At 45.0% G+C, this 12,481-nt stretch overlaps 1 protein-coding gene across 2 annotated transcripts in view; it reads right to left on the bottom strand.

Annotated features, from left to right (window-relative positions):
• The window catches only part of Aff1 (AF4/FMR2 family member 1), a 108,202-nt gene that overhangs the window by 36,193 nt on the left and 59,528 nt on the right, over positions 1-12,481 (bottom strand). For both annotated transcript variants that reach the window (XM_031337034.1, XM_031337035.1), the window contains exons 4-7: positions 9,514-9,558; positions 5,534-5,620; positions 4,202-4,238; positions 2,760-2,811 (exon numbers count right to left, since the gene is read on the bottom strand). In XM_031337034.1, the coding sequence (XP_031192894.1) occupies positions 2,760-2,811; positions 4,202-4,238; positions 5,534-5,620; positions 9,514-9,558 (221 nt within the window). The remainder of the gene's footprint in view (positions 1-2,759; positions 2,812-4,201; positions 4,239-5,533; positions 5,621-9,513; positions 9,559-12,481) is intronic.

Raw genomic sequence — 12,481 nt, 5'->3', positions numbered from 1 at the left:
AAATCAATCAGCCTTCCCTTGGCTACCATGAACCCAGCCCTTCTGTCTCACCCAACCCTAGGTGACCCTGAAGTCCTGTCTCTTACTCCTTTATTCAAAGCAGGGGTTGATTTCAGAGGCAATGGATAAATAATGATGGTAAGCACCTTTCTATGCTGCCCATCCCTGAGAGGAGGACTCAAGCTGCAGGAACGGTGGGGTGAGCTCTCTAGCTTCTAAGGCCTGAGGCCTGCAGCCCTCCTGAGGGGCTGCCAAGTGCTCTGCACTCCCGACAAGGAACTGACAACCTTAGAAGAGGAAGCATTCCGTGTGTTGTCCTGAAACTGCAGATCTACATCTTGGGGAGGAAGTGGACCAACAGCCAAGTGCCACTAAACAAACACATCCTCCCTTGAACTTGGAGGCAAACATTACTGATACCGTAGCTAATCAGTTACCAGCAGAGCTTTGCTCACAGGGTTCACTGGAAAATAATGAGTGTAAGACATGCATACACATACATGCAAGCAACGTATTCAAATATACTTTGCTTTAATGTATACATTCGGCTACCACTGTGCTTGCTCCTGCACCCAAGACTAGACAGAATCAAGAGTTACTACAGACCCAAGGGTAAGGAGTAGGACCTCACCCTTCCTTTTAAATAGATTAGCTACTTCTAGAACTACCAAGATGTTGGTTGCTCTTCCTTTTTAAACCATAGTGTGAGTAACCCTGTAATTAACAGGTCTGGTGTTCACCTGACACTCTACCTGACCCTCAAAGACCACAGCTACATTAGTGAGACTCAAAGTTGTCACTGATTAAAGGAACCACTAGTACTAAGAAACCTACCACACCAACTGTGAGAGCATTATAGCACACATAGAGTGGAATGCTGTATCTGCTCGCTTTCCACTAAAGGCAAGTTCATAAATGTTCGTAGGGTACATTTTACTTTAGCACTTCTCAATACCACAAACCCACTGCCTCAAAGCACTACTGAGTCAAGCATGACTATCCATCCACGCAGCCTCACTAGCACTTCCTGTACATTCTTTCTACACCCACCTGACTCACCAGTCCTGATTTTACACTGCCCTGAGTCTCTTAAGAGCATCACGGGTACTCGTTTGGAAAATGAATGAATAGGGGTGTAAGTACATTTGCAGTGGACCTCCGGGCTTCTCTGATTTCCATGGTTGCTATGTCGTCGCTAGTACACCAGGGCTGCATGTGATGGACAGAGAGAGAAGTCACTTCTGCCCATTCACTCGAAGACCGCTGTGAGGCGCAGTAGCCAGTCACCCTTCATCCTTCACTCACAAGCAGACATGGCCACTGTGATCCCTGGGCTTTAGTTCTCCCTCCTGGATGCCCCAAAGCAATGGCCTGGACCTTTTTCCATGAGCGGCTTGATCACCAACCTCCAACCATCACAGACAAGTGCAGACAGAGTCCGGTAGCCTGGGGCAGTCTCACAGACTCCCATAGAATTGGTCCTTGGCCCTAGCTCTTCCATAGTCTAAGCCAGTGACTCAAAGCTGCCAGAACTTAGGAGTGAGCAAAATTCCCCAAAATGAAAACACAAAACAGAAATGGGAAAACCCAAGTGATGTAAGTTTGGTGAGTGTTGTCTTTTTTCAAATAGAGGACACTAACAAGCAAAAACTCCTCATCTACCAAGAGAACATTAAAATACATTCTGATCAAGCAAAAAACAAACAAATAAACATAAAACCCACAATCCTTCAGAAGATGAAAATTCATCTCTCAAAACTCTTAGGCTAATGTTCATCTTTTCATGTTGAATTGAAAATCATCCCCCACAGTGATATGTAATAATCTCTCCGAATCATCTGACACTTTTTGGCAAAGCCTTCCTTCCAAAACACAAGGAACAAATACTGAGCTTTAAAAAAAAAAAAAAAATAGAAGAAACAGGCTAGAGAGATGGCTCAGGATATAAGATCACTGGTTGCTTTTCCAGAGGACAGAGGTCAAGTTCTAGCACCTACATGGTAGTTCACAACCACCTATAACTCCAGTTCCACAGGATCTAAAGCCCTCCCCTCTGGCCTCCTCGGGGCACTGGGGACACTGAACGAAGCAGGACTCTGAACTCTGAGAGCACCTGCAACATTCATCTAACCAGTCAGTGTGCTGGTGACATCACAGACACCAATGGAGAAGCCTGAGGAGCTCGTCTTGCTCAGTCTCTAGCAATTACTTCCGGGGGAAGGCAGTAAGGAAATAGTAATTGGGTACTTTAAAGAGACAAACTGGGTCAAAATGCTGAATGAAACACCTATAACGTGAAGATGGAGTGTTCCCAAAACCCCGAATACATTTAGACATGCCTGACCTGGATAATATCAGCAGGTAGAAGAGCACAATACTGACATTAAGTAGGCTAAGAAATGGCAGAAAATCTCATTCCATACTTCCATACCCAAATTTAATTTCCAAAGCTAAGGTTACCCAAGTTTTAAATTTTAAAAGCCAAAGCCTCTGGAGTTCCATGGTCAATGCATAAATAACAGCTCAAAACCTTTCTTTCCAGAAAACCCCTTAAGCACATTCTCCTGCAGTGCATAAAACTTGAATCGGCCATTACCAGGGGTCATTTCTGCCCTCTACAGTGAAGCCCCTTTATGAATTCATTAGCCGAGAGCAGAGGAGGGAGGAGCAGTCTACACAGTGGAAAACTACGTGGGAAATTTAAACGCTATGCTATCAAATTTTAATAAATGAAGGTTGCTTTTCCTTTTTTTACTTACGAAGTTCCTTGCTGGGGATTGGAGTGGGTTTTTGAAGGCGTGTCATATTGTTCTGTGGGGAGGAAGATACAGTCAGAACAGCCTGGAAACAGGTTTATACAACCAACCACTCACTCTAAGCTCCCTCCCTCTTGTCTGCTTTTCCCAGCTCCCTGGGCGCCATCACCAATCTGCACTTGATGCAGCCTCCCAAGACGGCATGTATGGTCTCACGAAAGAGAAACAAAACAGCAACGGACTTTTAGCCAGAGTTACTCTGAACCCAGAGCTTGAGGGTGGCACCCAACCTGCTGATAACTGAGGGGGACGGTTGACTGGGCCCCTAGTGGGGCTCCATGACAATTCTGATTTCAGATCCCACCTGGCCTGACTCTCGGGTCCACCCGTGTTGCACAGCCTCTCTCCCACACCTGTCCCTCATGGGAGTCAATCTCCCATGGCCTAATTCATTCACTCAGCAGCTATTTATAGACAGCCTGGTAGAGACCAATATGTATACAGACATCTGGGCCAGTCTTCAAATGTGCCTGAGGGCCACGGAACAAGCCCACAAGCATCCACAACCTAGAGCAGTCTGAGTTAAGTACACGGGGCAATGATGTAATTTTACTGTCCTGAGATTCCAGAGTAGTCTATTAGTAATGACCAAAGGCAAATTACAGAAAACTTGCAATGGCCGAATCAGAGAGAACGTGTGGGATTCTACCAGCAGTGGTGGCACACAGCTTTAATCCAAGCAAACAGGAGATAGACAGAAGCAGGTGGACCTCTGAGTTCAAGTCTAACTGGGTGTACAAAGTTCCAGGCCAGTCACAGCTACACAGAGAAACACTGTCTCAAAAACAAAAACAAACAAACAAAAACCTAACAAAACCAAATAACAACTGACTTGCTGTCATACTTGACAAAAGCATGCTGTCTTGGTTAGTGTCCCTATGGCTGCGATTAAAACAGCAATATCAAAAGCAATTTAGAGGGAAAAGGGTTCATTGCATAATGGAGCTTTCGGAGTCCCATCATCCAGGGAAGTCAGGCAGGAGCTCACCGCAGGAACTGGAGCACAGCAGAGACCATGGAAGAACACACCTCACAGGCTTGCTCCTCACGGCTGGCTCCACCTGCCTTCTTAAGGCACCAGGACCACCAGCCCACAGCTTTCCACCAACCAGACAGAGAATAGTCAGCCCAGGCTCCCAGCATCAGACAGCAGAGTGAGCAAAGTTTCATGAAACCACTGATGGGCTAAAACACTCTATCCTTAAATACAGTTCCAAGGATCCAATACCTACAGAGTTGTAGTCAACCTAACTGTGTGTCAGCCAGGTGTGGTAGCACAAACTTAACAATCCATTAACAATTATTAAAAACAAAACCAAACAGCAACAACAACAGAACCACAGCTTTGTTCTGTAAGGCAATACAAACTGTAAATGTTCACTTACTTTGGCTTTGGGTTGCAGAACTGACGTGCAGAGGATCCTAAGAAGAAAAAAGTTCACCATCAGAGCTGTGTGGCAACACCATGCAAGCATTATAGCAAATGACAGTTTCATAAAACTCAAGTTTAGAGAAAAATGTAACGATGGTGACTGGGACACTCAGTCTACTCACAGCCTGCTACATTCACATGTCACCGCATGACACAAATCGCCAGCCTTCCTCCCACATGCCACTGCGCGGCACAAACTGCCTGGCCCTCCAGTCAATCATCAGTCACAGAGAACCGACAAGACAGACACTGACCAACCTGATCTCTGCATGCGATCACTTTGCTTGCTTGCAGGCTTTCTGAGAATTTACTTTGCCTTTGGTGTTAAACAGTCGTATTTGCATGGCTTAAGGCTTTACTTGAAAACTGTTATTACTGGATCTTCTTTGTATTCTTACAAATGGGGTGGAGTGGAATAACCACGGTATATTTGGGGTTTATAAGCTCCAGAAATATGAATGTATGCACATCAGGCCAGACAGACCCTGTGCTCAGGATACATACCAAAGGTTATTTAAAAATATACACTGGGAATGGAGAGATTGCTCAGGGTTAGGAGGGGTCATTGCTATTCCACAGAGCAGAGTTTGATTCCCAGCACCAACATGACAGCTCACAACCATCTAATACACCAGTACCAGGAGAGCCATCATCCTCTTCTGGCCTCTGTGGACAAGTACAGATGTAATGCACACACAAAGTCATGCATGCAGCCGAAACACCCATACTCGTAAAATAAAACAGAAAAATACTTTTAAAGTATAAGCCAAAAAAGAAAGGGATAGCTGTATCAATAGGTCACTGAAAATGTATCAGTCGTCTGTTTGGATGTTATGGAAACCAACATTAATTAGCGTTAGCTGTTCACTTCAAAAAACTTTAGGAAGTATGAGATAAACAAGGTTTATATGTGCACATTCATATAGATGCATGTAGCTAGAACCTGAGCTAGTATCTACCTCTGTTTCTCTCTCCCTAGATCTCCAGAGGATAAAGCCCTCAAGTGAGGAACCACGTCAAGAAGTTTTGAATGCTGCAAGATATAAAGCCCTATACAATTCTAAGACATTGTTACTAACATGAGAAGGAGAATAAAGTATGTAAAAGCCTTCGGAAGTACCATAAAAGCTAAACCATGACCTTTAGCCCAGTCTTCAAAGATGCCAGTGAGCAGGGATCAGAGCGACCCCTGTATTCTTCTCACTGTAGTGGATACAGGACCTGCAGCACACCCTGCACTTCTTGCTGCTCTAGATAGCATGCCTGTCATGATTTATGGAATTACCTTTGTGGGGAAAGGGAATCTGGACAGCTCGGCTGTACTGGGTGTGTGTATGGCTGTCAGAGGAGGCGGCCACGAATGGGTCATTTCCTGGAAAGAGATTTGGAAAAGGAAGAGAAGGCAAACATAAATGGAACATAGAGTTAGTTTTCAACTTCAAACCGCATAGTGGGCTGGTGATCCGCAAAACTCTCAGAGGATATTTCATTGGTTTTCGGAGCAGCGCTTGTACCAGGTTACACTTACAAAACTGACCAAAAAGCAGCTTAAGGACAGTAGAGCAGAAACTGAACAGGCCAGGCATTGAACAAACACCACAGTGCACAGGCACTCCAGCAGGTGCCAGCAGGCTGTGGCAGCTCTGGGCCCTGGAGCAGCAGGCGGTGCTGGGAAGGCTGAGAGGGGAGAGGCCACCGCTCAGCACATTCTGCCCCCAGCTTCTCCACTGCACTTCCGGGAATTATTGAAGTTCAAAGGAAGAACTTTCCTGTTTGACTTAAGCAAACAAGTCATTGAGGCCACTTGCTCCGCTCAGGAGGGTTCTAATAGATTTGACCCTTCCCTGGCAGCGCAGTCAGCTGGCTTCAGAAGCGGGCCCTAGAAAACTTTAATCGTCACTCCCTATTTTCAGAGTTAAAGGCAAGGTTTCTAAAACTTAAAAATGAATATGCTTTTTATCACAATCGTGGTATTTAAGTTGCTTTGCTTAAATGCCTAAGGGGAAATAGGTATTGTTGATTAAGTGTATAATTACACACATGTAATACATGCACATGTGCACACAAACACTTCTCAAGAGGGCTAAAATATTAAATAAGCATTTCACAAATGAAGAAGCTTATTTTTTTACAAAATTTAAAAAAAAAAAAAAGACAAAAAAAAAAAAAAAAAACAGACCTAAATGGCGAGCCATACTCTGCAGGATGCTAAGAGGTCACACGGTCGGTCATACCCAGCCTCAGTTCTCACTAAAATATAAGCTCTGACCACTCATTTTGTGGGAATCATTTAAGTAAGTGCTCAGATGTCTGAAGGCAAAAACAAACAAACAAACAAACAAACAAAAAAACCCAGCCAGTAGAAACAGCTCAGCTTAGAGCGGAGGGGATGATCTTTAAGGGCAGGTGTGCAGACCTCTCCTGCCTCAGCCTCCTGGGTGCTGAGATTAAAGCATGCGCCCCCAAGCGCAGCAGCTGCCCCACGGTTAACTGAAAGGCAGTGTTCCAGGCATTTCGATCATACAGCAGTGAGCGCTTTGCTCTTTTGCTCAGTCAGCATACTCTAGGTGTAGAAGTCACTAAAGAGCATGAAACCTCATCCGAATGTTCCCCTATAACTTATTACAGCTGTGGTATTAGTGACTTTTAACTACCAATTATTCCTAGCATTGCCCATGGCCTAAGGCTATGTCCTGAGAACGAGGGCAGCTAGCAGGCAAGCACAGCAGCTCCTGCAGACGACTCCAGGCAGTTCTGTGGTAGTTGGAAAGAACTTCCACACTTCCCTAAAAGTGTAGGCATTAGGGAAACTGGGGCCATTACAAAGAAGAGAATGGCTGACTCCAAGCCATCTTAGGGACAAAGACGGACTGCCCAGTAAGTCCCTCTTTGGCCCAGCCCTGCCAGCCCCCACAGATGCAGTCTTTCCACTCCCCCTCTGTCATTCCATCTCCCATCCCCACCACCAAGACCCACCACGGTGGACTAGCCATTCCTCCAAAATCACAGGGTAACCTGTGGACGTCTCCCCACACCATTCCCCAACTCCCTACTCTGTCCACTCGCTGCCAGCCATTCACATTGCAGCTTTACCCTTCTGACCGCTTCACCATGGAAGCAATAGCTTCATCATCTTCACTGGCATCCTAGTACTTAGAAACATATCTGCTTGGCAAATAAATGAACGAGCAAGCAAGAATGCTACTCTACATAAAGCCACAGGAGGCCACACGGAGGGAGGAGATGCCTACGTGTACTCCTCCACGGACCCCTGGGACCACTAAACAGGCAGCTCTGGCTGAGGACCCGAGGGAGCACACCACTTCCCCTTCACTCAAACACTTCCACCCTAAACATGGCCCTAGAGAACCAATGAGAAGTGACAGCAAGCACCATCCAGAGTTGTTACTCTTGCCAGTGGGCTCCTGGCAATCTCAAGATTCCTGACACAAAAGAATGGGAACCTTGGCCAGAAAACTCTGGATCGGCCCAGGAGAGATCAGTATAGAGCACAGGGGTCACCTGCTAGCTCGAAAGCCAACATCAGAGAGAATGGAACAGAAAGGCAAAGTTGGGTTTTCTCTCTGTGAAGAGGCCCATGCCGCTTCAGTCCTGGGATGCCTTCTAGTTCTCACTTCTGATTCCCTAGTGGATACACACAGTCTTTGCTCACATTTCTGTTGATGCAACCCCAGCACCATACTGGATGAGAAGGAAGTGGGGAGCGGGGTGGCTGCGTTTACCAATGCAGAGAACTATAATGCTATCATCCCCAGGTTTGTCTTCTACACATACCAACCCCCACCACACAACGCACATCAAGTCCACCCCCTCGGTCACTTCAGGGTAAACACAGAACAGATCACACACTGTTTCAGAGAGGATGCTAAGTGGTCATTTATAACAAGTAATTTTGGATTTTGGGGAGATACATGGAAAATTTCAAAATCATGAAATGTGAAAGTTGGTACCAAAGGCTGAGCATGGTAATTAGTTAACTATTCACCTTCCTTGCTAATTGGTGAGAACTGCAGCTTTCAGTGGTGCAAAGCATGAGACTGAAAAGCCCCAACTGCAGAAGAAGAATACCAGCTCAGACAGAAATGACACAAGGACTCTTCAAATGCTGGCTGAAATGCCAATTGTTTGTTTGCTTTTTAAAATAAAGAAAGAAAATCACAGATGAAAAACCAGAACCAATCAATATTTTTACTTTCTGGCTGCAAACAGCAGCATTGGTTAGGATTTCTGCAATGAAGGGGAAATCAAAGTGAAATTTGGGGTAAATTTTTAGAAAACAAACAAACAAACAAACAAAACAATGAACAGTAGAGATTAAAATCCATAGATCTAGAACTTTAAAAAGAACCAAATTTTATAATAAAAGATACACAAATATCATTAAGACCAACAGAAACAAATCATAAGCCATAGAGAAATAAGAAACACACAGGAAACAACCCTCCCCGGGTTATTACAATTACTGAAAACAAGCAATAAATTAAGCTCTGAATTCCTGGGAATCAAAGAAAAAAACGGGTCACATGACAATTTCTGCACTTCTGACTTGAGAAAAGCAAGCTCACAGTTCAAGAGAAGAATCTACTAAGATTAATTTTGTTTTCTTGTTTTTTTTAAAATCATCATTATTCTAGTGCAGGAAAACCAGAGCGAGTGGGTAATGTGTGTGTGGGCACATTTACAATAGGTAATGTATAGACTGATACATTTATAGCAGCAGGTGGGTAATGTATGTGTGAGGATACATTTACAGGAAGTAAATGATACATTTACAACAGCAAGGTGTTCACACAACTCAAATAAGCAAGCAAGCAAACAAAAAAAACCAATGTGGAAGTCTAAAGATGAGCACTCATTTCCCTCTGTGTCTGTGTGTCTGGCACAGGATCTCACTGAGTATCCACAGCTTGCCTGATCCACACAGATCATCTGCCTGCTTCAGCAGTGGAATGCTGGATTAAAGCACAAGCCACCACACTCGCATCCATCATTTCAAGTTTCAAGATCTCAGTAAAGAGGCCACAGGCACCAGGCTTCACTGTATGAAAAGCAAGAACTTGGACACGGGCCTAGTTAATGCCTGGTATTGCCCACGCTACACCCATAGGTGTTCCTTCTCTGGGAAATGAGCACAATCTTCAGTCTTTCTGGGAGAGCAGAACCTGAGAAATTCATAAAACACTGATCCAAAATCCTGCACTTTGTAAACTTCATCTTCAAACGACACAGTAATTATCAACTCACCTTCAGAATCTCTTCAACACAATGAACTTCATTGGAGTACGGCTGCTGCAGAGGAAACAAGAGAGAGCTCAATTTAAAAACCTTGTCAGGGGGACTGATGACAGTGGTAGGCACAGGTGTGGATGAGAAAAGGTAGGTTGGCTTCAGGACCTAGCCTTTACTACCAGAGTGCTAGTAACCACACCGTGGAAGAAGGAACCACAGACTTGCACTCACTGCACCCATCTAAACGTGACTGCTAGGTTGAAGATAGCTGGGGGAGACCAGTGAGGACTGGGGACATAGCTCAGGGGTAAATCACTCGCCTGGCTTGTGTAAGACCCCTTCTCAACAAGGAAGAAGGGGGAAGAAGAGAATGAGGGGAGAGGGGAGGAAGGTATTAGTAAATCTGAGAGAGCACCAGATGAACAGAAATGGAAGCAAGAGTAATCAGGGAACGAAGTTGGCTACCTTACAGCAACATCCACTGATAACCCGAGCTATAAGAAGGCATGGACAACATCTGAACACTAGAGGACCCACATGGGCAGACCCAGGCAGCAACGGCTCTTCATTACAGTTCTCTACAACTCATGTTGGGGATTTCTGTCTGTCTGTCTGTCTGCTCTCTCTCAGCAACAGGAGGATGTCACAGTCCCTGGTACTGGAGTTACACAGTAGGTTATAAGTTGCATTGTAGGGTATTATGAGTCAAACCCTTCTGAAGGAGCAGTATCAACTCATAAATACTGAGATACTGAGCCATCTCTACAGCCTTTATGCGCACAAGCCTTTACATGCATAAAGGACAACCCAGGAATTGATGAGAGAGAGCCACCTGGAGCCAAGACTGACTACATTTGCCTCCACCTCCTCTCTAACTAGATAGAAAGCAACAGATGTGGCAGCTACTGCAAGACTTGCCACGATAGGCAGCTCTGGGGAAACTCCAGTTTATAGTCTGTATGTACTTTTAAGCACACAGGAAAAACAAAAAGGTTAAATCTAAAACAATTTTCCTACATTAGAAATCTAGAACAGTCCACAATCTACCGTTTCCAGGGGAACGGCCCTTCTGCTCTGTGTCACTCCTGAGTGTCACTCCTGAGTGGGATGGCCCCTTCTGCTCTGTGTCACTCCTGAGCCCCTGGACACACAGCAAGTGCCACCCACCCTGCGCCCTTCATCTCTCTGCTGCGACTATGACACAGAAGGTAGTGTCCTGGCTAGAGAGGGCGCCACGCCAGACAGCAGTGAGGTACAAAGCAGCCTTTCCCCTAGGCTCAGCTACAACTGAAGAGTGTCCTGTCCTTTAACACTGGTTGCTAATTCACAATGGAGGGTTTGTTAGCCACCATGTTGCCTCCTTCCAACTCGGGAAGAATCAAAAGAAAACAGAGTATAACATCTGCACCAGGCTGTAAATGAGTCTAATGGGCATGTCAAAATGCAAATGTAAAGTGAGCTGCTGATGCAAACAAAGTGAGCTGCTCTGTCTGTGGTCACTAAATACCCTGATGGCCCGGAGACACTGTTGGAGCTTGTTATTTATGGGGCGAGGCCAGGAAGTTTGGAGGTACAACCCGTGAGGGTTAAGGAGATTCCTACTCCACTGCATCTATCCAGTCCCCCTTCAGAATTCTGCATGTCAAACTGGCTTTTAGTTTCCAAAATCCACTAAAAGATGTCAAAAAACCTGACAGAATGGTAGTGCCACATTTTAGCATAAATGTCAGAAACAAAAGGAGAAAAGAAAAAGGAAAAAAAAAAAAGCTGCTTTCACCTGGACATAAAATATGAGCATACACTGGTTTCAGTGACTGACATGTATTATTAGAAGAAAAAGTCACCATCAGGAGTGCACGTGAATCAACAGACACTAGGACTCTAATGTCTATGAACTATGTTCCATCTCCTGCCTGGGGCTAAGACTGGGAATGGCTGAGAAGCAACTGGCAGTCAAAGGAAATGGTAAAGCATGCTCTGATGAGGACCAACCAAGAACCTGGCCAATTCTTTCCAAAAATCAGAATGCAACCATCCAAGGTACATCCTCCTTAGAGGTGACTTCATGCTCACAAAGTGCTGAAATCCTCGAATCCCCTTATTCTGCTTTCCCGGGGATAGCATGCTTTCTTCTGCCCACACCCCCCAATCCACACACACCATGAATTGCCATGATGTTACTGTTCATCCTCTCTCTCCCCAACCCAAATATGTGCACCTGGCTACCTCTGAACCCGTATTTAAAAGAAAGAGCTGGTGAGGTGGCTCGGTGGGTAGAGGTACTGAGCCTGATGATGAGGTCAGTGCCCACAAGCCACGTGGAAGGAGGAGAGAACAAGTTTTCCTCTGGCCTCTACATTTTATATTATGCCCCGTGCACACCCACATACACCATACATACGCCCATGTACACACACACACACACACACACAACATACATACACATGTGAACACACACATACACCATATACACATATGCTCACAACACACACCATATATATTCATGTGCACAAATAAACACACCATAAATATACACATGTACACATACCACACATATGCAAGTGTGCATACACACGTACACCATACATATGTACGTGCACACATATGTACACCACACTCTCCCCTAAGCAATAAATGTAAAACAAACAAACAAAAGCTAGAAGATTCAGTGTGGCTCAAGTCTATCAATGTTTCATCTGAGAGGTCGAATCTCTTCTCTAACCCCCCAAATTAAAAGCAAGTCAGAGAAGGACAGGCTGCCTCACACAATAAAGTGCAGCTCGGCACCTCTATCACTGAAGGAAACTTCCAAGAAGGAAGGAGATTCTGAAAAGACCTGTGTGCTGACCCTGCTCTTAAAAGCCTCTTGCCCCCTGTTACGCACACTCGTCTACTCCAGTCACGTCCATAATATTGGGGATAAAATCTTGATAAAGGATAAGAGGCAATAAGACTTCAAAAGGAGATCTGTGCCTCCTGGATT

This window comes from Mastomys coucha, unplaced genomic scaffold (assembly GCF_008632895.1).
Source record: "Mastomys coucha isolate ucsf_1 unplaced genomic scaffold, UCSF_Mcou_1 pScaffold22, whole genome shotgun sequence".
NCBI lineage: Eukaryota > Metazoa > Chordata > Mammalia > Rodentia > Muridae > Mastomys > Mastomys coucha.
The sequence above is the reverse complement of the archived record's forward strand: the minus strand, read 5'-3'. Positions and strand labels throughout refer to the sequence as shown.